Here is a 25,575-nt window from a genome sequence, read left to right as displayed (position 1 = left end):
CCAGGTTTCCCGCAGATTTGGCATCGTGGAGTGTCGGGGCGCGTCCTGTTGCCGCTGCCACGACCGCGACGGCCACGGCCTCTGCCGCCCGTGCGCTGAGGAGAGGAGCCACGGTCACTGCCGCCGCCGCCACCAGATCGCCCTTTGTTGTGAGGAGGGCCACGTGAACGGGAGCCGCCACCCCGCCCACGCGACGCCATGTTGGCTGAAGATTTGAAGCCGTCGCCGCCGGACCCGTGGTAATGAGCCATGCGCTGGTCGAAGTTGGAGAGAATGGCGTAGAGTTCATCGAGTGTGACGGGGGTGACACGAGCATCGAGAGCAGATACCAGAGGCTGGTAATCGGTGTCTAGCCCGTGGATGATGTAGGAGACTAGTTCTTCATCCTGGATGGCCTTGCCCGCCGTGGCTAGTTCATCTGCATATCCGCGCATAGCAGCAAAGTAAGAGGCAACCGAGAGATTACCCTTCTGCGTGTTGATGAGGGAGGTGCGGATGTTGTTGATGCGGCTCGCCGAGTGCGACGAGAACATGGTAGCGAGCGTCGTCCAGAGCGCGCTCGCCGTGGTGACCGTGGTCACCGTCACCAGAACCTCCTTTGTGAGGTTGGCCAGCAGGAAGCCAAGGACCTGCTGGTCCTCCCGGACCCATACAGGGTGGAGAGGGTTGGGTGATGAAGTCTCCTTGCCGTCTTTGGTGGTGATGAGGAGTTTCGCCGGCTCCGGTGTGGTGCCGTCGACGTAGCCGTAGACGCCGGCGCCACGCAGTTGGGGGGTGAACTGTGTTCGCCATAGCACGTAGTTCGTGCGGGACAGCTTCTCCGTGACCTGGCTATTGAGGTTTGAGGAGGAGGCACCGGAGGCGGAGGAGGAAGACATGGCTAGGCTTAGATGGATTCGACAGAAGCTTCAGATGGGAAAAGGAAGGCTCTGACTACCATGTGCGATAGCGGAAAACGTCTTGCCTCTCTCGAGGGATGTGATTCACGTTATAAGGAGAGGGGGGACGCGACCCCAACGATCGATACAAGGAGATCAGGACGATCGGTACAGAGAGGGAATCTCAGGAGAGATTACTTGGAGAGGAGATAAGGAGATAGAGATAGTTACAATTGTAATATGTTTAAACTCTAACAACCAAATCTATCTCTATGCCTAACACCTAACACCAGCCGAACACCACCTCCTGGTTGGGATCGTGACATGTATGTAACATTGTCTAACAGTCTCCCGATGTTTGTCTGTCTAGACGCGTGCTGTTATAATAATTAGATAACACCCCGTGCGTTGCTGTGAGATTTTTAGCAATAAACTGTGAAATGATATGTTGCTAAAAGGTAAAAGGTAAAAGAATCTATTGACATGGAGGGTTTGCTTGTGTTTGATGATGGAGAGGGTTTTTCATGTGTTAGAAAAGATTCAATGTGATGGACTTGCATGTGATTGATGATGTGGAGGCTTGCAATGTGCTAGAATGAAAACCACAACAACAGCGCAAGCGCCCCCACCCCCCAAGGGAATCTTCAGTATGTTCCACATGATATACATCGCAACAATAGTCGTGCATTTTCCCTCCTTGCATTTTGCCATTATCTTGTTAGATCATTCCACCAGCCTCCTAATAGACGGAGCCTGTTCGGCAATGGAATGAATGTTCAGGTAATGCCTCTTGTCTTCACCCTACGATAAAACATCATGGTAAAATTACGATTCACCGAGTATGTGCAAGATATATTGTCCCTTCTTCATAAAATAATCTATCAACCATACAATCCTACAATTGACATATCTTCACCATCGACCTTCCCACACTTGACATCGAGTAAATGCGCGACGAAGAGGCTTGACACCATAACAAGGCATGGGCTTTTTTTGCAATTAACAAGGCATATCCTCTTTGGCATGAGGTTTGACACCATAGCAAGGCATGAGGTTTGACACCATAACAAGGCACGAGGTTTGGCGTCCAGTTGATGCGCGATGAAGAGAGGTTTGACGTCCAGTTGCTGCGCGATGAAGAGAGGTTCGAGACCATAACAAGGCATGGGCTCTTTGTTGTGTCGACTTGTTGAGGTGGCATAGCAAGGAATGAGCTTGAGGTGGGACGATGTGTGAGGTCTAGATCAGGGCGATGTGCGAGCTCAATGGCCGGACCATGTGGGAGGAGGGGGAGTCTCTGCCCTCTGATAATAAAGTATTAGGGGTATAAAGTGAGACCTACCAAGTATGTGCAAGAAATGTTGCCCCCCCCCTCCCGCCACAAAATAATATACCAAGTACTACCTCCGTCCTGGTTTATTGGTACCCATTGTATTTTGTGCAATATGTTCATACATGTCACCAAAAATTATATCATTGAAAACTATGTTCAAATACGAATCCAATGATATAACTTTTGTTGACATGCATTAACATTCCATTAGTTAAATCTTTAGTTAAAATTTGACATAAATTATAAAGAGGACCAATAAACCAAGATGGAGGTAGTACCAACCATACCACCGTATGATTGATATAGCTTTGCATGGACATCCCTACACTTACATTGAGTTGACACACAATGAAGAGGTTTGACACCGTAACAAGACATAGACTATTTGTTGCGTCGAGGTGTTGACATGGCATACCAAGGAATGCTTGAGGTTGGGACGAGGTGTGACTTGTGAGCTCTAAACCAGGGCGATGCGTGAGCTGAATCAACTTGTGCCCTCTGTCCGCGCCCTCTAATAATAAACATTGGAGGTAAAAAGTCATGTCCGCGCCCTCTAATAATAAACATTGGAGGTAAAAAGTCATATGTAAGAGTATATGCAAGATATATTGTCTCCCTTCTTTTCAACAAAAGAACCTATCTACCATACCATCATTAGCTTGATATACAACTTTAATTTGCCATTTCTTCTTTTCCCTCGGAAAAGAATACAAGGGCCCTCTGGGTCTGGTAAGCACTACCACTACGAAAAAAGAACAGCACCGCACATGCCACAGAGCTCACACACAACTTTGCAACCTTCCTTGCCTTTTACTTTGGCCGACGGTGGCTCGCATACCCGACCTAGCTAGCTAGAGCAGCCCGCCGAAACCACCAGGTGTCCCGTGTGACATGGCGCTCGCGATAGAGCGCAAAACTTCGCGCCTAAGAAACATGCATGGCAGCTCGGCCCAAAGTCGACACGCAGCGGAATGGTCGGAAAGAGCGGAAAGGAGAGGGGAGAGGAAAAAGACGTGGCCGGCCGGCTGCCGATATAAAGCATATAGCCGGAGGAAAGCTCACGCCGCACTACTTCTCTGGCGTACCCACACATCAGCAGCTCTCGACGTCGGACACTCAACTCGAGCCAGCTAGCTGAAGAGAGCGCGCACTAGCTCGAACCCTCCACGAACACTTGGCCGTGACGCGCGCGGGGTCGTTATGATGCGGAGTCCGGTGTTCTTGCTGCTGCTCTTGCTGGCCGTGTCCATCAGGGGATCAGGTGAGCGAGATATACTTACGTGGATTTCGCTGTTGTGGCGCGGTGGTGAGTGGCTCTGAAGCTGTATGTGACGCCGGTTGTGTGCGTGCGCGTGTTTCGGGCGCATGCAGAGGCGGAGTGGTGCGTGTGCAGGTCGGACGCGAACGAGACGGCGCTGCAGGAGACGCTGGACTACGCGTGCGGGCAGGGCGCGGACTGCGCGCCGGTGGGCACGGGAGGGAGCTGCCACAGCCCCGACTCGGTGGCGGCGCACTGCTCCTACGCCGTCAACAGCTACTACCAGCGGAACAGCCAGACCAAGGGCGCCACCTGCGACTTCGGCGGCACCGCCACCCTCTCCTCCGCCGACCCCAGTACGTGCCGTGCCTTCTCCCCGCCCCTTGTAACTCCATCAGCATGTTTTTTTGGCAAAGGGACGATCAGCATGTTTTTTTAGTTCTATCGACCTCACCTCACCATGCATATGTGTTTGTAACTGCTGCAGGCTCGGGGACCTGCAAATACCCTGCAACCGCAAGGTAATATAATCCCTTGTGCCCGGCCAAATCATAACGAGTACTTACCAAACATTTATCATTGCATGATGAGCTGACGTATTTTCCCTATGTAAATTGCGCAGTGCTGCAGGGACTAGCACAGGGAACGGCACGGCGACAGGCACGGGCACCGGCACCAACTCTTCTTCCCCGGGCTCGACGAACCCAGCTACGCCCGGCATGGGAGGGAGCTTCACCACGCCGATCGGCAGCGCGTCCGGCCCTACGGCGAGCATCATAGGCCCGGAGAGCAGCGGTGTTGCCGCCGCTGCGGCCGCTTTTGCTGGGGTCCGCGGCCTCGTCGGCGTCGCCGTGGCCTCCGTCCTCGCTTTCTAGGTGCGGTGTTGATCATGAAGCAGCGAGAAACGTAGTGCATTCTTTTTAATCATCTCCAATCAGTGCGTTGTTGCTTTGGTGGAGATGTGGCTGTCGTTCTGCTTTACTAGTGTTTGTCTGTGTACGTCTTTCATGCCCTTTTAGTCCATGTATATGGAGTTTAATTTCTTTGCCTCATGTCGATGTCGTACCTGTGTCCCGTGAAACAATTTGCATCATGCATGTGATGTTACTGCATTTTTTGCCTGGCGGATGATGTTATTGTGCCATTTTTAAAAAACCAAGCTCACTTTATATACTCTCTCCTTCCATCTATATAAGACCTAATCCGTCTTTCAAGACCGTCTTTGACTATTCACAAAATTAATACTACATGAAATATATAATGTGAAAATTATATCATTGAAAGCTTCTTTTATATACGAATTTAACGATATGCTTTGTGTAAGTTGCATGTCATATATTATTGCTTTAACATTTAGTCAAAGTTAGCCTTGAAAAACATATTAAGCCCTATATAGATGGAAGAAGAGAGTATCCAAAACGGGATTGCTAAGATTGAAACTTAATTAAGTTTCAGTCGAGGTGGTGCACGAACTAGACATGATGTCCAAAATTACTCAGAGCATCTCCATTGAGAGGCCTTATGTAGGCGCTTAAAGAGGAAAAGATATTTAAAGAAAAAACTGTGAAGCGCCTATCAGAACATCTATAGCCGGATATGTCAAATAGGTTCCCTAAACGTCCGCGGGCATGCCCGTGCGCATCCACATACATGTAGTGATCGGACATGTCTCAAATTTTAATAGTTGCATCCGGACATCTCATACTAGATCCTCAAATCCATACAAAGACATGCAAACTAAATAAACATATGTACTACGTTGATCACCTATCTACTCGTCATCGGAGATGTCGACGATCTCCGTGCCCGGCTCCGGCAGCATGGGCAGCAGCTGCAGCTCTGGTTCGCCCGGCTGCTCCGCTCCGGCCTCCTCCGCCTCTATCTCCGCGTCGACTTCGGCGAAGAGCGCGTCGGACGCCGCCTGCTCCTGCCGGAGGAACGCCCGGTTGGCCTAGATGGACTCTAGGATGGTCTGCTTCTCCGCCATCTTCTCCGATTGGGCGATGACGAACTCCGCCTCCGCCTGCTTCATGTTGAAGCCCAGCAGCTCCGGCTCCGGCTGCTCCGCCTCCTCCACCTTCATCGGAGCCAGTTCCTCCCCCTCCTCTTTCCCCAGCTGCTGATCCTCCTCCTCTAGCTCCGGCGAGTCTGGAGGCAGCCCGACAACGATGCAGGCGGCGCGCGCAGCCTATCTCGCCCGGATCTTCTGCGCTCCGGTGTGAGCATTGCGTAGTAGGTGATCTTCCTCCAGACCATGGCCAACTATGGTTTCGTGCGGCGAGCCGGAGCGGCGCCATGCGGTGTTCACACCACGGCGACGGACGCGGCGTCCATTGGACCGCCGGGTTTCCGGGCGTTATCGCGTGGACACCGTCGTCAGACCGACGTGGCAGACGCGCCCGGATGCCTCATATCCGCCCCATATTTGGGCCGAATATGAGAGGTGCCGGTCAGCCCGGGCATTTAAGACCCGTTTGAGGGGTCCGTCTGGATAAAAAAATGATGACCGGTCAGTGACCAGACGGACCGCCGAAGCGTTTGAAGCCGGTTTATAGCGCATGGCTATAGATGCTCTTAACCCGACGCCAAGGGCTAGCGATAGGCGCTAAACTAGCCATCGATCAATCACTGCACACACACGGTTTCTATAGGCACGAAGAAAAAAAATGTTAAGAGCATCTCCACTCGTTCGCTCCCCAGAAGCCACTTTTTCAGCCGGTTGGGGTCATGCCAGCGAAAATTTTGGCGGCGGGGGGGGGGGGGGGGTTCAACTGTGCCCCCACCCAACACTAGAAGACAAGAGAGATGAGAGGAAAAAGAGATGAAGTGGGTGAGAGGCATGCACGTGAGTGGGCTTGTTGCATGCAAGAGAGAGAGAGAGAGGGGAAGGAGAGAGAGGGAATGGGAGGCTGATAGTGGGCCTGTTGCATGCAAATAGTAGCGCCGGCGCCTACGACGACCCCCGGCTCCCTGGGTTTGGCCTGGGGTTGCCGGGGCTAGTTTTGCCTAAATCCGACGCAAAACAACGTCTTGAGGGCATGGATGAGACCTTTTTTACCAACGATGCTAAAAAAAGGTGCTTGGGGGGCGTCTTGGGGTCCCGAGTGGAGATGCTCTAAGCGGCCGTTGGTGGGGAACGTAGTAATAATTCAAAATTTTCCTACGTGTCACCAAGATCAATCTAGGAGATGCTAGCAACGAGAGAAAGAAGTGCATCTTCATACCCTTGAAGATCGCTAAGCGGAAGCATTACAAGAACACGACTGATGGAGTCGTACCCGCGGCGATTCAAATTGCGGAAGATCCGATCCAAGCGCCGAATGGACGGCGCCTCCGTGTTCAACACACGTACAACCCGAGCACGTCTCCTCCTTATTGATCCAGCAAGGCGAGAGGAGAAGTTGAGGGAGAACTTCGGCAGCACGACGGCGTGGTGGCTGTCGAGCTCGTGGCTCTCCGGCAGAGCTTCGCTAAGCACTACGGAGGAGGAGGTGCTGGAGGAAGGAGGGGCTGCGCCAGGGAAGGGGTGCGGCTGCCCTCTCTCTCCCTCACTATATGTAGGGGGAAGGGGGGAGGAGGAGGCGCCCTAGGGTTTCCCTAGGGGAGGGGCGGCGGCCACAGGGGAAACCCTAGATGGGTTTGGGCGCCCCCACCCCTAGGAAACTTGCCCCCCAAGCCGGGAGGGGCGGCTGCCCTAGGGGAGGCGCCCCACCTCTCCAGATTATGTGAGATGGGGTGGGAGGGGCACACAACCCCTTAGTGGGCTGGTGTTCCCCCTCCCCTTGGCCCATAAGGCCCCCCAACGCTTGCCGGGGCCTCCGGAACTCCTTTCAGTCACGTTGGTCGTCACCCGGTACTCCCAGAACAATTCTGGACTCCAATACCCTTCGTCCAATATATCAATCTTCACCTCCGGACCATTCCGGAGTTCCTCGTCACGTCCGGGATCTCATCCGGGACTCCGAACAACCTTCGGTAACCACATACTATTCCCATTACAACTCTAGCATCACCAAACCTTAAGTGTGTAGACCCTACGGGTTCGGGAACCATGCATGTTGGGGAACGCAGTATTTCAAACATTTACCTACGATCACGCAAGATCTATCTAGGAGATGCATAGCAACGAGAGTGGAGAGTGTGTCTATGTACCCTTGTAGACCGAAAGCGGAAGCGTTTAGTAACGCGGTTGATGTAGTCGAACGTCTTCGTGATCCAACTGATCCAAGTACCGAACGTACGGCACCTCCGCTGTTCAGCACACGTTCAGCTCGATGATGTCCCTCGGGCTCTTGATCCAGTTGAGGCCAAAGGAGATTTCCGTTAGCACGACAGCGTGGTGACGGTGATGATGAAGTTATCGGCGTAGGGCTTCGCCTAAGCACTACGACGATATGACCGAGGTGTGTAACTGTGGAGGGGGCACCGCACACGACTAAGACAAATCTTGGAGTGCTTTTGGGGTGCCCCCGCCCACGTATATAAAGGAGGGAGGAGGAGGAGGCCGGCCTAGGAGGGGCGCGCCTATAGGAGGAGTCCAACTAGGATTGGTCCAACTAGGATTCCCAATCCTAGTTGGAGTCCCCTTCCTTTTCCAAGAGGGGAGAGAGGGAAGGAGTAGGAGAGGGAGAAGGAAAGAGAGGGGTGCGCTGCCCCCTCCCTAGTCCAATTCGGACTTGCCATGGGGGGGGGGAACCCTTGAGGCCCTTCTCTCCTTTGCCGTATGGCCCATTAAGGCCCACTAATTCCCCCGACGAATTCCTGTAACTCTCTGGTACTCCGAAAAATACCCGAGTCACTCGGAACATTTCCGATGTCCGAATATAGCCTTCTAATATATCAATCTTTACGTCTCGACCATTTCGAGACTCCTCGTCATATTCGTGATCTCATCAGGGACTCCGAACAACCTTCGGTACATAAAATCACATAACTCATAATACAAATCGTCATCGAACGTTAAGCGTGCGGACCCTACGGGTTCGAGAACTATGTAGACATGGCCGAGACACATCTCCAGTCAATAACCAATAGCGGAACCTGGATGCTCATATTGGCTCCTACATATTCTACGAAGATCTTTATCGGTCAAACCGCATAACAACATACGTTGTTCCCTTTGTCATCGGTATGTTACTTGCCCGAGATTCGATCGTCGGTATCATCATACCTAGTTCAATCTCGTTACCGCCAAGTCTCTTTACTCGTTCCGTAATGCAACATCCCGTAACTAACTCATTAGTCACATTGCTTGCAAGGCTTATAGTGATGTGCATTACCGAGAGGGCCTAGAGATACCTCTCCGACAATTGGAGTGACAAATCCTAATCTCGATCTATGCCAACTCAACAAACACCATTGGAGACACCTGTAGAGCATCTTTATAATCACCCAGTTACGTTGTGACGTTTGATAGCACACAAGGTGTTCCTTCGATATTCAGGAATTGTCTAGTCTCATAGTCAGAGGAACATGTATAAGTCATGATGAAAGCAATAGCAATAAAACTAAACGATCATTTATGCTAAGCTAACGGATGGGTCTTGTACATCACATCATTCTCTAATGATGTGATCCCGTTCATCAAATGACAACACATGTCTATGGTCCGGAAATTTAGCCATCTTTGATTAACGAGCTAGTCAAGTAGAGGCATACTAGGGACACTCTGTTTCGTCTATGTATTCACACATGTACTAAGTTTCCGGTTAATACAATTCTAGCATGAATAATAAACATTTATCATGATATAAGGAAATGTAAATAACAACTTTATTATTGCCTCTAGGGCATATTTCCTTCAATGCATACATGACCGAGGCATCTCTCCGGCCAATAACCAACAACGGGGTCTGGATACCCATGTTGGCTCCCACCTGTTACACGATGATCTCATCGGATGAACCACGATGTCGAGGATTCAGTCAATCCCGTATACAATTCCCTTTGTCCATCGGTATGTTACTTGCCCAAGATTCGATCGCCGGTATCCCCATACCTCGTTCAATCTCGTTACCGGCAAGTCTCTTTACTCGTTCCGTAACGCATGATCCCATGGCTAACTCCTTAGTCACATTGAGCTCATTATGATGATGCATTACCGAGTGGGCCCGGAGATACCTCTCCAGCGCCCAAGTCCGCACTTCCCACCTCAACCCTCTCCAACCATGTCCGGAGTGGGAGGCAGGTGGATGGTCTCCTCCGTTACGGAGGGACACATCAAGAAGCTGAGGAGAGCCGGATACCTGTCCGACGACATCGTGCACCAGCTCCCAGATGAGGGGCAGCTCATCCCCACCCCTAGGCCCCATGAGAGGGTAGTGTTCCTTACCCATTTCCTCCGCGGACTGGGATTCCCTCTCCACCCATTCGTCCGGGGGCTCATGTTCTACTACGGCCTTGATTTCCACGATTTGGCCACGAACTTCATTCTCAATATCTCGGCGTTTATCGTTGTGTGCGAGGCCTTCCTCCGTATCCAGCCCCACTTCGGCTTATGGCTGAAGACCTTTAATGTCAAGCCGAAGGTAGTGAGAGGCCGCCAGGCGGAGTGCGGAGGCGCCATGTTGGGGTCTCCGGACAGCCGGACTATATCCTTTGGCCGGACTGTTAGACTATGAAGATACAAGATTGAAGACTTCGTCTCGTGTCCGGATGGGACTCTACTTGGCGTGGAAGGCAAGCTTAGGCAATACGGATATGTATATCTCCTCCTTTGTAACCGACCTTGTGTAACCCTAGCCCCCTCCGGTGTCTATATAAACCGGAGGGTTTTAGTCCGTAGGACAACAGACAGTCATACCATAGGCTAGCTTCTAGGGTTTAGCCTCTCCGATCTCGTGGTAGATCAACTCTTGTAATACTCATATCATCAAGAATAAATCAAGAAGGAGGTAGGGTTTTACCTCCATCAAGAGGGCCCGAACCTGGGTAAAACATCGTGTCCCCTGCCTCCTGTTACCATCCGCCTTAGACGCACAGTTCGGGACCCCCTACCCGAGATCCGCCGGTTTTGACACCGACATTGGTGCTTTCATTGAGAGTTCCTCTGTGCCGTCACCAGAAGGAAGGATGTCCCGTCTCGTCTTTAAAGACGGTACTACTGTTGGGGGAGCTTTGGCTGTCGGCCAAACTCTCCGGCTAGGCGGTTTCGTCATGACCGCCTGTTCGGCCGCCGCGCCGACGATGACTTCTTGGGTCATCGAAAACAGCCTCCACGTCAAATCGGCACTCGCTGAACAGATGGATCCAATGGAGCTCGCCTCCTTAAACGAGCTCTTGGATCGCATCTCCGCCTTGGGAATCGCTACGGAATATGATCGGATTGGGCTTAAACCCGATCTAAGGGAGATTAACTCTCCACCGGTCACCCATCATATTGCAGTGGTGGAGGAACAATGCGGCGACCTTTCCTCTATCTTGAGGACCAACTATGTCCGGATTCCCGAGCTCTCCGAGCCGGACGCCCGTTCGCGGGAGGACAACATCCAATCCCTGAACTTAGAGTCAGGCAGCGGGCCAGGATTATCGGGTAACACCTCGGAACCGGAACTTCCAAAATTGGAAACCCCTCGGCCCCTGGATCCCAGATCGGGTAAGGGTTCGGATTCAATTCCACCCACCCACCCAAACATAAGCGATCTTTCCCACATCAGGCAAGAGCCCCAGGAAACAGTACATCACTATTGGGCCAGATTCCTCCTTGCGATGAACAAGGTTAAGGACTATCGCGAGGAAGACGCAATCCTATTTTTCTGCAATAATTGCACGGACAAGGGAATCCTTAACGCCATAAATCGCCGTGAGATAACACGCTTCGCTGACTTGGCGTCCATAGTATGAAAGTACTGTGCGATGGAAAGTGCCTGGAAAACCGAAACAAACTTTTGGGATAATCCGACCCCGAATACAAACCCAGTCCGAAATAAAAGGGTGCATTATCACAATACACCCGGGTCAACTACCAAAAAGCAAAAACCCTCTACAGGGCATGGAACCGTACTAGAGGGATGGCTCAAAGGACCCTGCAAAATTCATAGTACAGCGAATACAATACCAACGCACAGCCTTAGAGCATGTTGGATACTCCAGCAGGTGGCCAAAAGTGGTGAGGATCTTCTTCTCCCAAATACCAAAGAGCACCATCCTGTGGATAACAATACGGTGTTAACAGTGTTTGAGACCTTCGCGTCAAATAATAGGCGCAAGCGAACACTCCGCAGCATGGCCGAAATCTGCCACGTAGCAGCAATAAATCCATGGAGTGACACGGTTATTACCTTCAATGCCAGTGACGAACCTCAGTCCAATCGTGGACGGCTTTTGACTCAGCAAAGTACTCATGGACGGCGGTAGCAGATTAAACCTCATCTATGAGGAAACTCTTCAAAAGATGGAAATAGACTGGAACCGCATTGAGCAAAGTAGCACAACCTTTAGAGGAATCATCCCCAGTCGGGAAGCACGTTGTGCTGGGAAAATCACACTAGATGTGGTATTCGGCACGTCGGATAATTACAGGTCCGAAGAAATTACATTCCAAGTGGCCCCGTTCAGCAGTGGTTATCATGCTCTTTTAGGACGGGAGGCGTTCACAATCTTCCAAGCCGTACCCCATTACAGGTACATGAAGCTCAAAATGCCCGGGCCCAACGGAATCATCACTCTCGCCAGCGATCCGGACACAGCACTCTGCACCGAAAACAAAACAGCCGCATTGGCCCTCGAGGCATTATCTGAAGCCCTCTCGGCCGGGAAATTAACCACGCTACGCTCCACAGTGGACAGGGACGACGTGATACTCGACAAGAGATCCAAGTCCACCTCTTTTAAACCAGCGGATGAAATAGTCAAATTCCAAGTCCACCCAACGGACCCTACAAAAACAGCCTCCATCGGGGCACAGTTAAACCCCGCTGTGGACGCCGCACTATGAGAGTTCCTGCGCGAGAACTGGGACATATTCGCCTGGCATCCCTCAGACATGCCAGGAATCCCACGCAGGCTGGCCGAGCATAGCGTCAATATCCTAAAGGGATTCAAGCTGGTCAAGCAAGCTCTTTGGCGTTTCTCCAAACCTAAGAGACAGGCCATGGGAGAGGAACTAGCCAAGTTATTGGAGGCCGGATTCATCAGAGAAATAAAACACCCGGACTGGCTAGCAAACCTGGTGATGGTACCAAAGAAGGACAAATCCTTGCGCCTTTGTGTCGATTTCAAAGACCTCAATAAAGCTTGCCCAAAGGATCCCATCCCCCTCCCACGCATCGATCACATCATTGATGCTACCGCAGGACACGAGTCATTGTGTTTCCTCGACGCATACTCCGGTTACCACCAAATCAAGATGGCGGAGTCCGACCAAGCCGCAACGGCATTCATCACACCATACGGTCCCTTCTGTTTTAACACAATGCCTTTTGGGCTCAAAAACGTCGGCACAACATATCAGCGCATGATTCAGACATGTCTGGAGAAACAAATCGGCAAAACAGTAGAGGCATACGTAGACGATGTGGTCGTCAAAACCAAACACGTCGACTCTTTGATAGACGACTTGAGGCTCACATTCGACAACCTCTGAACATACGACATCAAGCTCAATCCAGAAAAATGCGTTTTCGGCATACCAGCCGGAAAGCTCCTGGGTTTCATTGTCTCCAGTAGAGGTATTGAAGCTAATCCGGCCAAAATCCGAGCTTTGTCACAGTTGGCTACCCCAACGGACCTCAAACAAATCCAGAAGTTAACTAGATGCATGGCGGCTCTAAGCCGCTTTATCTCCCGCTTAGGAGAAAAGGATTTACCCCTTTATCGCCTCCTTCGGCGCACCAAACACTTCGAGTGGACGGATGCGGCCACAGCCGGATTGGAAGAAATAAAGTCCATTTTGGCAACCAACCCAATCCTGGCCGCGCCAAACATCGGCGAACCAATGCTGTTATACATTGCGGCAACTCATCAAGTTGTAAGCGCGGTGCTCCTTGTCGAACGGGAAGCAGACGGACATAAATTCCCTCTTCAAAAGTCGGTATACTATGTATCCACTGTCCTCACTCCATGCAAATCACGGTACCCACATTATCAAAAGATAGCATATGCGATATTCATGGCATCGCGGAAGCTGCGATACTACTTTCAAGAGTGTTTGATTACGGTAGCCTCGGAAGTGCCACTTAATGATATTATAAACAACCGCGATGCTACGGGCCGGATTGCCAAATGGGCCATTGAGCTCCTCCCGTTTGACATAACATACAAACCTCGACGAGCCATCAAGTCGCAAGTATTGGCCAACTTCGTCGCCGAATGGACGGAGGTTGAACTCCCTAAAGAGTACGGCGCATACTCCAATTGGATCATGCACTTTGACGGTTCTAAAATGCTGGCTGGTCTAGGGGCTGGTGTCATCCTGACGTCCCCAACTGGAGATACCGTTCAGTACGTACTGCAAATATTGTATACAGACTCCAACAATGCAGCCGAATACGAAGCTCTGTTGCATGGTCTTCGGATGGCAGTCTCCATGGGTATTCAACGCCTGGACGTGCGTGGGGATTCAAACCTCGCAATATCCCAAATAAATGGAGACTTTGACGCCAAGGATCCGAAAATGGCGGCCTATCGAAACGCCATCCTAAAAATGTCAGCTCGGTTCGAGGGGCTCGAATTTCAGCATGTGGCTCGAGAAAACAATCAGGCGGCGGATATCCTCGCCCGCATCGGCGCAAAACACGATGCGGTCCCCCCCAACATATTTTTGGAAAGGCTGTTCAAACCATCCGTAGTATGGGAAGGGGACACCGGTAACAACAGTCCGGACCCAGCCAAAATACCCGATACCGAACTCTCTGACACAATCGGAGGCTCCGCCACCAGAATAACACCTTCAGCCCATGAAATAATGGCCATTATTGCCCCGTGGACATAACCATTCCTGGCCTACCTAACTAGACAGGAACTTCCGGAGGACCAAAATGAGGCACGCTGCATAGTGCGGCGATCCAAGGCCTACAGGGTCCATGAGGGAGAATTGTACAAAAAAGCACTACCGGAGTCCTTCAAAGGTGCATCTCCGAAGAGGAAGGGCGGAATCTTTTGGCAGAAATTCACGCCGGACTCGACGGTCATCACGCCGCAGCCCGGGCTCTTGTAAGCAAGGCCTTCCGTACAGGATTCTATTGGCCAACGGCTCGGGCAGATGCACAGGACTTGATACAACATTGCGCCGGTTGCCAGCTCTTTGCAAATCAAAGCCACATGCCACCCACCACCCTCCAAACAATCCCCATTACATGGCCCTTTGCGGTATGGGGGCTTGACATGGTTGGACCCCTTAAAGGGGGAACCCACAAGAAAAAATACTTATTGGTCATGGTGGATAAATTCACCAAATGGATAGAGGCCAAACCTGTTAAAACAGTCGAATTCGGACCGGTGATAGACTTCATATCCGGGGTTGTACACCGTTATGGCGTCCCCCATAGCATCATCACTGATAATGGCACGAACTTCAGGGCCGACGAGGTAAAACTCTGGTGCAGCAAAATGGGCATCAAGCTTGATTATGCTCTAGTCTATCACCCACAAACCAACAGTCAAGTCGAGCGAGCAAACGGTCTTATAATGAGCGGCATTAAACCTAGATTGGTGCGTTCCTTAACGGAGTCTAACACGCACTGGGTAGAGGAGCTCGACTCCGTACCCTGGGGGTTGCGGACCACGCCGAATCGTAGTACCAGATATACACCCTTCTTTATGGTGTATGGCACAGAGGCAGTCTTGCCATGTGACATAATTCATGACTCACCTTGAGTGCGCATGTACGAAGAAAGAGAAGCCGAGCTCGATTGGCAGGACAGTCTGGACACCCTGGAGGAGGAGCACTATGTAGCCAAAGCCCGTCCCACATTTTATCAGCAACAGGCTCGCAGATACCAAAGCAGAGAAGTACGGGCCAAAACTTATAACGTTGGCGAACTAGTTCTATGCCTGTCGGATAAGAAAAAGAACAAGCTCGAGCCCAAATGGGAAGGTCCCTTCATTATTGACCAAGTTCTGACTGGTGGAGCGTACCGACTGCAGGATGCATCGACTAGTCGACTCGAGCTGAACCCATGGAACGTGGCCAGGCTCCGAAGATTCTACACCTAGCACCGGACTCTATGTTAGTCCCCTCCCTTTGTCCATTTTTTTGCATATGCATTATCTGTCTTGTTTCTCTTTCTTTCTTTCTTTTATTATTTCTCTAGGCCTTCAAGGGTCACCTTGTGCCTCGCTTGCACATTACAGATGCGCTAGCCGCACTCTTCATACCTGGGGGCTTCCTTCACAGAAGCTTAAATTATTTATCTGGGCCTCATGCCCAACACATGTGTTATACTTCCGCATGTACCTTTTTTCACCATTATATGCACCGATATGACTTAAGTTTTGGCCAAGCTGGGTTGCCTGGCTCTTGTATTTATGCCCTACATTCCCGTTAATTCGGCTAGGGCATAAGGGGAGCATCTATGCGATTGTTACTGTCGGGTCAGCCGGATGTGTACCTCAGACTGGGTGAAGCCGAAAGCTAGCGTTCTTAAGGGAATATTCGGTCGGTGAACAAAAGATGATTTTTATTTATTGTCCATATCTGCCTCCAGATGTTTTTCCTGTGTTTTCTATCGCAGTCCGGACATGCATTTTAGGGCATGCTTACCCAGGGAAAGGAACCCTTAACGGAACTATTCTCCCTGGAAGATGTTTCTTACTACCCATGTAATATAACATAACTAGTTGGGCACTTGTCTGATAAAGCACTAATGACCCCTACGCCTGGTCTCCACGCATACCCCGGTTCTTATATAACTGAGCGGGTATTCAGATACACTCCGGACTATTGGGCCCGGAGGTTGAAGCGAAAAGGTCCGCAACGACAAATGATCTACAATCCGGCTAGAAGGCATTATACATGTCACTTTAATTACATAGTCATGCAGACTGACTAAATTCCTCTTCTATACCATCCAACAGGCGGTCTAGCTTATAATCCTGTTGGGAATACTTTGCGGCTAATTCTACTTGCCCATAAACTAAGCTAACGGGGACCTCTTTTCCGTAAGGCCCCACAGGTCCGACCTCGGCCATGTGATTTGGGTCTTCCTTGGTATACCGCGTCTTCACCATGGCCCAGGCTTCTCTGGCACCTTGTCAGCAGGCTGATATCTTCCATAATCAAAAGCGCCGCCGTGCTCCCTTGAGCTTCTCCGCAAGCTCTGCAACACCCTCTAGCAGGGAGACGGACGGCCACAAGGCCTGGGCAACACCCTACACCACCTGCCGAACTTGTTCGTGCAGATGTGACAGCTCGGACAGAAGATCACCCGCAGACCCGGGCATCTCCTCAGCGGGACGACCCATCAGCATACCTACAGACATAACGCTGTTAGTCGGCTTCTTCGCCGAACTCCTTTAAAAGGATTCGTTCAAGCACTTACTGAAAATGCCGCGCTGAAGCCGCTTATTCTCCTTCTCGGAGTCTGCAAGCTGGCCCCGAACGTCTTTTAGTTCCACGCTCAGCTTAATATTGGCATCTTGGAGATTGTTTTTCTCCCGCCTAACCTCAGTCAGCATGCGTTTGCCAGCCTCTAGCTGTCACATAACATGCTGGTCCTCCGGGTTCTCTCCGGATTCATCTGCAACATCTGTTGTTAGATCTGCAGTCATGCCGCACGTTATATGGTAACCATCATTCTTTAAAGTAAATGTTACTAGCAGGTGACTTTTTTGGTTCCTGCAATGCGGCCATAGCAGCCCGCAGTTGGGTCTTGCATTCCTCCAGCTCCTGTGACAGCCTAGTATTCTTCTCTGTAAGAACCTGCACAATAAAGATGATCCTTAAATCAGTTCTGCTAACTATTTCAAGTCTCAGGGGCTACTGATACATATAAATCACCAGATTTACTCACCCGTACATCCTTTACATACTGATCCGTGGCTCTGGCTAGACCATCTTGAGTGGCACGGAGGTACGCCTCTCCAGAATTGAAGGCATCAAACGCCCCTGGTGGGAAACAAGCGTCACGGAGTACGGTCCGATGGCGCCTATGATTCATGGCGCTTTCCACTTCTGAGTTTGTAGCGGATAATCTATCCGCATCCTCTGTAGGGGGATTATCCGGCGCCTGCCCCATATCGGCTTCTGCCTCCATGTCCGATCCTGGTGCCCGACTGGCGGACGCGTGATTGGCAACATCGCCGGACATATTCTGGTGAGCGTTTTTTCTGTTAAAGAAACACGGGCGTCATTACATTTCGAGAAAGATGAAAACCACGGAGCGTGGTTTGTTATACCTTTGCGCCGGCGTCTTCGTCCTGACCGCCTTCCTTTTTGGCCTACCCGGCCTCGGTGCCTCCTGTTGGCACGTTGCTGCGGGTTCGGCAGGGCGTCCCGAATGCCTTCCCTATAATGTGTATATGGTGGGTGAAGTGCCTAAAAGGGGATCCTAGTTTTGGAGTTGGGATTTTTGTCTTTTCTTACTTGCGATGCAGGGAGCAGTCCGGGATAGTCGGCCATAATGGCCACCATGGCATCGTCGCAGCTTAATTGATAGAACTGCCAGTCTATCAGCTCCACGAATATAACCGAATCTTCTTGAAGTCCGGAGTCGAGGGCCCGGTTGGGGTCCTCTGGTTGTGGAGAAGGGCTGCTGACCTCCTTTATGGCTTTTTGCAGTTCCTGCCGCAAAGTGGCAAGGTGAATACTTACGACAAAGAATGCGGGAAAAATGGGAGCAGGGAGATATAACTTACCCAGCTTAGAGGATTGTACATGGAGAATCCATCCCGTGGCTTGATGCGGGTGAACTCCTCTTCCTCACCCTTGAACAGTTCGGACAGAATTTTTGCTAGAGCGGCAGCATTGTCCGGACCCTTACGTCTGCAGCGGGTGGCGTCATCCGCCCCGTTATAACACCACAAGGGGTGCCCATGATATTGAAGTGGCTGCACTCCCTGCATTATGCAAATCGACATAACTTTGATTACTATCAATCCTGATTGAGCCAGTGCTTTGATCCGGTTCATCAGATAGAGGACTTCTCTGTTGTCTTCTGCCTGGGGGCTCCCTGGATGCCAACTTCGGCGCTTCTTCAGAGGAGCATTATTGAACTCAGGAAGACCCCGCCGAACAGGGTCCGGAAGGGGAACGTCCTCCATATAAAACCATTCTGAAGGCCAGTCTTCGGACGAGTTCTTCGGGGTACCGGACAGGTATCCGGTATCGGTGATGCGCCATATTTCGGCTCCGCCCACTTGATAAAGTGATCTCCTCTGTATGCGAGGGATGATGCAAAATAGCCTTTTCCACAGCACGAAGTGAGCGTCGCAACCCAGGAACAACTCGCAGAGAGCAACATAGCCGGCGATATGTAGAATGGAGGCAGGGGTGAGATTGTGTAATTGGAGGCCGTAGAACTCCAGGAGCCCGCGGAGGAACAGATGAATTGGAAATCCGAGTCCCCTTAGTAAATAAGGAACAAGGCAGACCCGTTCCCCCATGGAGGGACAGGGAAAGCTCTCCGTTGCTCCCCGCCATTGTAGGTGGCAAGCCCGGCTCGAACGGGCACCATATACGCCGGAGGGAGAAATCCCTTAGTCTGCAGTTCGACCAATCGACTGTGCGGGACTGAACACCTCTCCCAATCACCGGGCTTAGGGCTACGGGGGCGGGAGGAGGAGCTGCGGAGGTCGTCCATGCTGGAATGGATCTTTCCGAAACGCGCTCTGATGGATTCTCGCTGGGGGAGGATGGTATGGATCGGATCTAAGAATCCACATCCCTTTAATAGACAATTTATTTATCTAGCTAGGGGGGCGAATGTAAAAACGCCCTGGCGCCTCGTATTCATTCGACGCGCGGGAGATAGCCCTTATTGGGCACAGAAGCCAAGAGGTCCAAACATTTATGGGATCGGACACTGCTTTACAAATGCTTGAAATATGGAGAACCCGCCTTGCAATGCCGAAGGCAACACTGCGCGTCGGACTCATCGTCATTGAAGCCTGGTCGGGGGCTACTGAGGGAGTCCTGGATTAGGGGGTCTCTGGACAGCCGGACTATATCCTTTGGACGGACTGTTGGACTATGAAGATACAAGATTGAAGACTTCGTCTCGTGTCTGGATGGGACTCTACTTGGCGTGGAAGGCAAGCTTAGGCAATACAGATATGTATATCTCCTCCTTTGTAACCGACCTTGTGTAACCCTAGCCCCCTCCAGTGTCTATATAAACCGGAGGGTTTTAGTCCGTAGGACAACATACAATCATACCATAGGCTAGCTTCTAGGCTTTAGCCTCTTAGATCTCGTGGTAGATCAACTCTTGTAATACCCATATCATCAAGAATAAATCAAGCAGGACGTAGGGTTTTACCTCCATCAAGAGGGCCTAAGCCTGGGTAAAACATCGTGTCCCCTGCCTCCTATTACCATCCGCCTTAGACACACAGTTCGGGACCACCTACCCGAGATCCGCCGGTTTTGACACCAACATTGGTGCTTTCATTGAGAGTTCCTCTGTGTTGTCGCCATTAGGCTTGATGGCTCCTTCTATCATTGATAGCGATGCAGTCCAAGGTGAGACTTTTCTCCCCGGACAGATCTTTGTGTTCGGCGGCTTCGCACTGCGGGCCAACTCGCTTGGCCATCAGGAGCAGATCGAAAGCTACGCCCTGGCCATCAGGTCAGGTTTGGAAGCTTAAATTACACGGCCGATATCCGCGGAGACTTGATCTTCGACGGATTCGAGCCCCTGCCTTGTGCGCCACGCGGTCACGATGAGTATGATTTAGCTCTACCGTCGGACCGCATTCAGAATATCGCACCGGCAGCCACTCCGAGCCTCAATTCGGAGCCAGTTGCACCGTCCATGGACGGGTGGATAGACCCCGTCACGGAGGCCGTATCCTCAGCGGCGATCGAGCCGAATATCGACCTTACCCTTCACGAGAGCCGTGTTGCCAAACTGCCCGATCCTCCTCCGGCCACGGACTCTGAACCGCCTGCGCCCGTGCCTATCAAATCCGACTGGGCGCCAATCATGGAGTTCACCTCCGCGGATATCTTTCAGCACTTGCCCTTCGGTGACATACTGAATTCATTAAAGTCTCTCTCCTTGTCAGGAGAGTCCTAGCCGAACTATGTCCGGCATGATTGGGATGCGGATGACAAAGAAATTCGCCGCCCACCCACCACCCACTTAGTAGCCACTGTCGATGACTTAACCGACATGCTCGACTTCGACTCCGAAGACATCGACGGTATGGACAACGATGCAGGAGACAAACAGGAACCACTGCCCACAGGGCACTGGACGCCCACTTCATCACATGACGTATACATGGTGGACACACCAAAAGAAAACGACGATGAGGAACGGAAGGACGCAACGAAGGGTTGTCCCATCGAGAAGCAGTCAAAGCAGTGGCGTAAGCGCCGCTCCAAATCCCACCTCGACAGAAACAACGATCATATAGACCCAGCGTTAGAGCAGGGTGAACCATCGCCGGACCACGGCAACACGGAGAATCAAACAGAACAACCCGACTCTGTCAAAGATAATAGTCCGGACGACATCACACCGGACAGACACCGGGAGCAACAGAATGCCCGTCAAAGGCTTGTTGCCACCGCGAGGAGTCTAAAAAGCAGAAGCAAAGGCTCAAGGCTACGCAAGACACACTCAGAATCAGATGGAGTAAAGTACTCAACACAGCAGCGAAGTACGGTGGTAATCGCCCCACCAAGAGCTACCCGAAGCGGAAGTTGCTACCTGAATTTGATGAGGAGGCCTTAGATCCCCCGTAAACAAAAATTAAAATGGCCATCTGGCCGAATAGACGACCTCACGGCCAACATAGAGCGGCAAACAACGCCGCACATAAGCCAATACACGATCCACGCGAAGGCTCGCATCAAAAGGATGGCACAACCAGATCCATCTATGGACTACGCAAGCGCGCTCTAGCATACGATGCAACACAACAAACATCCGAACAACACGGATACAGGGGTGCCGCACACCCCCTATGTTTCACCGACGAGGTGCTGGACCATGAATTTCCAGAGGGATTCAAACCCGTAAACATAGAGGCATACGACGGAACAACATACCCTGGGGTCTGGATTGAGGACTATATCCTCCATATCCATATGGCTCGAGGAGATGATCTCCATGCCATTAAGTATTTACCCCTCAAACTCAAAGGGCCAGCTCGGCACTGGCTTAAAAGCCTCCCCGAAAGCTCCATTGGAAGCTGGGAATAGCTCGAAGACGCTTTTCGGGCAAATTTTCAAGGGACTTATGTCTGACCTCCGGATGCGGATGATTTAAGTCATATAACTCAACAGCCCGGAGAGTCATCCCGAAAGCTTTGGAACATGTTTCTTACTAAAAAGAACCAAATAGTCGACTGTCCGGACGCCGAAGCCTTGGCAGCTTTTAAACACAGCGTCCGAGACGAATGGCTTGCCAGACACCTCGGCCAAGAAAAGCCGAGAACAATGGCAGCATTAACAAGCCTCATGACCCTCTTTTACGCGGGCGAGGACAGCTGGATAGCCCGATGCAGCACCAGCGACCCAAGTACATCCAAAGTTAGAGATGGAAACGGGAAATAACGACGCAGCAAAAATAATAAGCGCCGGAATAAAGAAGACAGCCCGAAGAGCACGGTGGTAAACGCCGGATTTAGAAGTTCTCGGCCAGGTCAGCAAAAGCCGCCCTCTAAAGGCGCCAGAGATGAATTGTCCAGCCTAAAAAAAATTTTGGACCAAATATGTCAGATCCATAGCACCCCCGATAAACCTGCAAATCATACCCACAGAGAATGTTGGGTCTTCAAGCAATCCGGCAAGCTCAACGCCGAACATAAGGGGCAGGATACACCAAGCGAAGACGAGGATGAGCCTCGCAAGCAAAGCACTGGGGAACAGAAGAAATTTCCACCTGAAGTCAAAACAGTAAATGTGTTACACGTGATAAAGGGGAGAAACAAAGCGGCACTCCTAGATAAATATGCCCAAGGGCCTATCACCGCGGAGTTCTGCCACTGGCCGTCTCAACCGATCACCTTCGACCATCAGGATTACTCGGCAAGTATCCGGCGCAGGATGGGCTGCCTTGGTATTAGATCCAATAATTGACGGATACCACTTCACACGAGTCCCGATGGACGGTGGCAGCAGTCTAAACCTGATATATCAGGACACAATCCGCAAAATGGGGATAGACCCAACGAAAATTTGCCACAACAATACTACCTTTAAAGGAGTAACGCCAGGCCCAGGGGCTCATTGCACGGAATCCCTACTACTAGAGGTTATATTCGGCTTCCCCGGTAACTTCCATAGTGAAAATTTAACCTTCCACATTGCTCCGTTCCAAAGTGGCTATCAAGCACTACTTGGACGCGAAGCTTTCGCTCGCTTTAATGCAATACCGCATTACGCTTCCCTCACGCTTAAGATGCCCAGTCCACATGTCATCATTACAGTAAATGGAAATATTGAGCGATCCCTGCGCGCCGAAGAGAGTGCGGCTGCCTTGGCAGCCGCACACTAAAATGGCCTCACCAACTAAAGCATTCGATAGGTCGTCAAGACTATGGACACGGTTAGACGAGTCCGACGCAGCTATATGTAATTCATACAGGTTTGATGGCCACACCCCTATTACAAATACAAGGGGCTCAACGCGTGCAGACAAGTGGCAATTTTTACTCATCTTGAATTGTACATGGTTCTTTAAACCTAACTTTTGCACGAGAACTTTTCGCCTAAGTTCCTCTCTTTTACAAATGACCATCGTGCTACACCCGTCCAGGATACGACACAACGGAGACACAGGCGCAGACGTGCAGCAGGGACCCGTTCCAAGGATTCTTTTTAGATTAAGACCCTGCGTCAACCTTTTTTACTGTCTCTTGTTGATACACATCCCTCGGATTCTCAGTACAATTGAGAAGGATGCTGACGTCTTGGCATGTGGCCACGTCAGAGTAATGCACGTACCTGGACACCAGGGGCTTCTTACAAAGGGCACTGTTCGGGCCCACAATAAAGACCGAATACCTTAGGGAGTGTTCGGTGTCGCGAGTTTGGCCTTATATGCATCAGCTCCGAATCATGTCTTTGGTCAAATGTTGGGTTTTCCCGGCTCCTGTGTTTTGCTGCCTTACGTTCCGCTCTATCGGCTAAGGCGGCACCAGGAGAACTACTGCGACTGTGCCCTGGTTCATCCGGACGAACACCTCAGTAGAGAAAGCCAAAAACTGACTGTCATGATATAGCGTGAGACTGGTCAACCACTCGATGACCTATCGGAATCTTAGAATTCCTCCACCTTAACGAAGGGTCGTTTCCCGGCCAGGCATGTACGCACCCCGAATTCGGGTGAGTGCGGAGCCACCAGGGGCTATATAGTAGCCCCACTGTCAAACTCCTCTGGCTAAGTGAAAGTGTTAAAGCATTATAGTCCGGTTGCCTAGTTCGCTGCGCTATCACCTCCTTAATAGGACCAAGACGTTGGATTAATTGTGAACACGCATCTTCTGCGAACACCCCCGCATTATATGTGTGGGGGCTGAAGCCGACGACTGCAATCTTTCAGGATATACATATATATATATATACGTAAACGGCCGCACAGGAGGCATCATATTACTTTCGGGCAAAAGTATAAATACAGCCTTGATAAATTTAATAAAAACATTGTTTTTACAATGGGAATACATGTCACTCAAACATAATATTCTTCGAGCACTGGGCCTCTATCAAACGAGCACCCTCAAGAACTTCCTCAAAAGAGTGCTCAGCAGCCACTCGGCCTATGGCCGAACCCTGCGCCGCAACAGTGGTAGCATCCATCTCCTCCCAGTATGCTTTGACATGGGCAAGGGCCATCCGCGAGCCTTCTATGCACGCCGACCTCTTCATCGCATTGATGCGCGGCACCGCACCAAGGAACTGCTGCACCAGGCTAAAATAGCTGTTCAGCTTTGGCCTTTCCGGCCACAGCTGATCCATGACAGACCTCATGGCGAGTCTAGACAACCTATTGAGTTCGGCCCATTTGGCTAGCTGATCAGTCAATGGAAGCGGACGCTCTGGAACGTTAAACTGTGACCAGAACAGCTTGTCCACTTCACGATCTGTTTGATCTCGGAAGTATTCGGCCGCATCGACCGCGCTCGCCGCCAAGTCCAGATATGCGTCTGCCGAACTGCACAGCCGATCTAGAGGGGCATACCGCGGATCTCCGAACTTCCTCCGCAGCATAAAGGGCTTCCCAGCCACAATATCACTGGCTTCACGCAGCTCCTCCTTCTTCGCTCTCATAGCAGAGCGGGTGTCTTTGGTCGCCATCGTGGCCTTTTCAAGGTCCGTCGCCTTCGCTCGGTTTTCTTCTTCAAGGAACTGGCAACGGTCGGCAGTGTCTTTTTAACTTTACATCCATTTCGGCCATCTTCTCTTTGGTCTCGCCATGCGCGGCCTTCTCGGCTCTTAAGTCTTCGGCCGCCTTTAAAGCGGCCGCATTACTAATTCTTGTTTGTTCTTTGGCTCGGGCAAGTTCCGCCCGAAGGGTCTCCATGGTGGCAGCTCCATCTGCAGTCACAACATATTAAAGATACTGGCATCACGCTGCTCTTACTATGTGACATTCACCAGAAAATATCACTTACCCTGTGCCTCGTCAAGCCGCTTATTAACAAGCTCGATGTCGGCATCCGCCACATCCAGTTGCCGCTTTAGTTTGGCAATCTCATGAGTCCGGCCAGCCACCGGAGCTCCAGCCACCTGCACATAAAGGCAGTTTGGTTATTACCTGGGACTACGATCCTCTGTTCGCCGCCGTTCTCGACGACAACTAGAGTCTCAGGGGCTACTATCTACACAGGGCACACCTAAAAATGTGCGGTACTATCAAAAAGTATATCATTTCACATACCTCAAATCCCGTCAGTAGACTCATAAAGGCCTCATGCAATCCGCTTTCGGCTGACAAAATTCTTTCCGTCACCGTACCCATCAACATACAGTGTTCTTCTGAGATGGCCGCTCGCTC

General features: G+C 51.1%; 1 protein-coding gene across 1 annotated transcript; it reads left to right on the top strand.

Moving 5' to 3' along the window:
• The first annotated feature begins 3,258 nt into the window (after nucleotides 1-3,258).
• On the top strand, nucleotides 3,259-4,581 carry LOC125548646 (PLASMODESMATA CALLOSE-BINDING PROTEIN 3-like). Its single transcript, XM_048712209.1, has 4 exons — nucleotides 3,259-3,472; nucleotides 3,583-3,825; nucleotides 3,957-3,990; nucleotides 4,092-4,581. The coding sequence occupies exons 1-4, from the start codon at nucleotides 3,412-3,414 to the stop codon at nucleotides 4,342-4,344; spliced, it is 591 nt and encodes a 196-aa protein (XP_048568166.1). The 5' UTR covers nucleotides 3,259-3,411; the 3' UTR covers nucleotides 4,345-4,581.
• The last annotated feature ends 20,994 nt before the right edge of the window (nucleotides 4,582-25,575 follow it).

The sequence above is a fragment of the Triticum urartu genome, chromosome 3, assembly GCF_003073215.2.
Source record: "Triticum urartu cultivar G1812 chromosome 3, Tu2.1, whole genome shotgun sequence".
Lineage (NCBI taxonomy): Eukaryota > Viridiplantae > Streptophyta > Magnoliopsida > Poales > Poaceae > Triticum > Triticum urartu.
The sequence above is the reverse complement of the archived record's forward strand: the minus strand, read 5'-3'. Positions and strand labels throughout refer to the sequence as shown.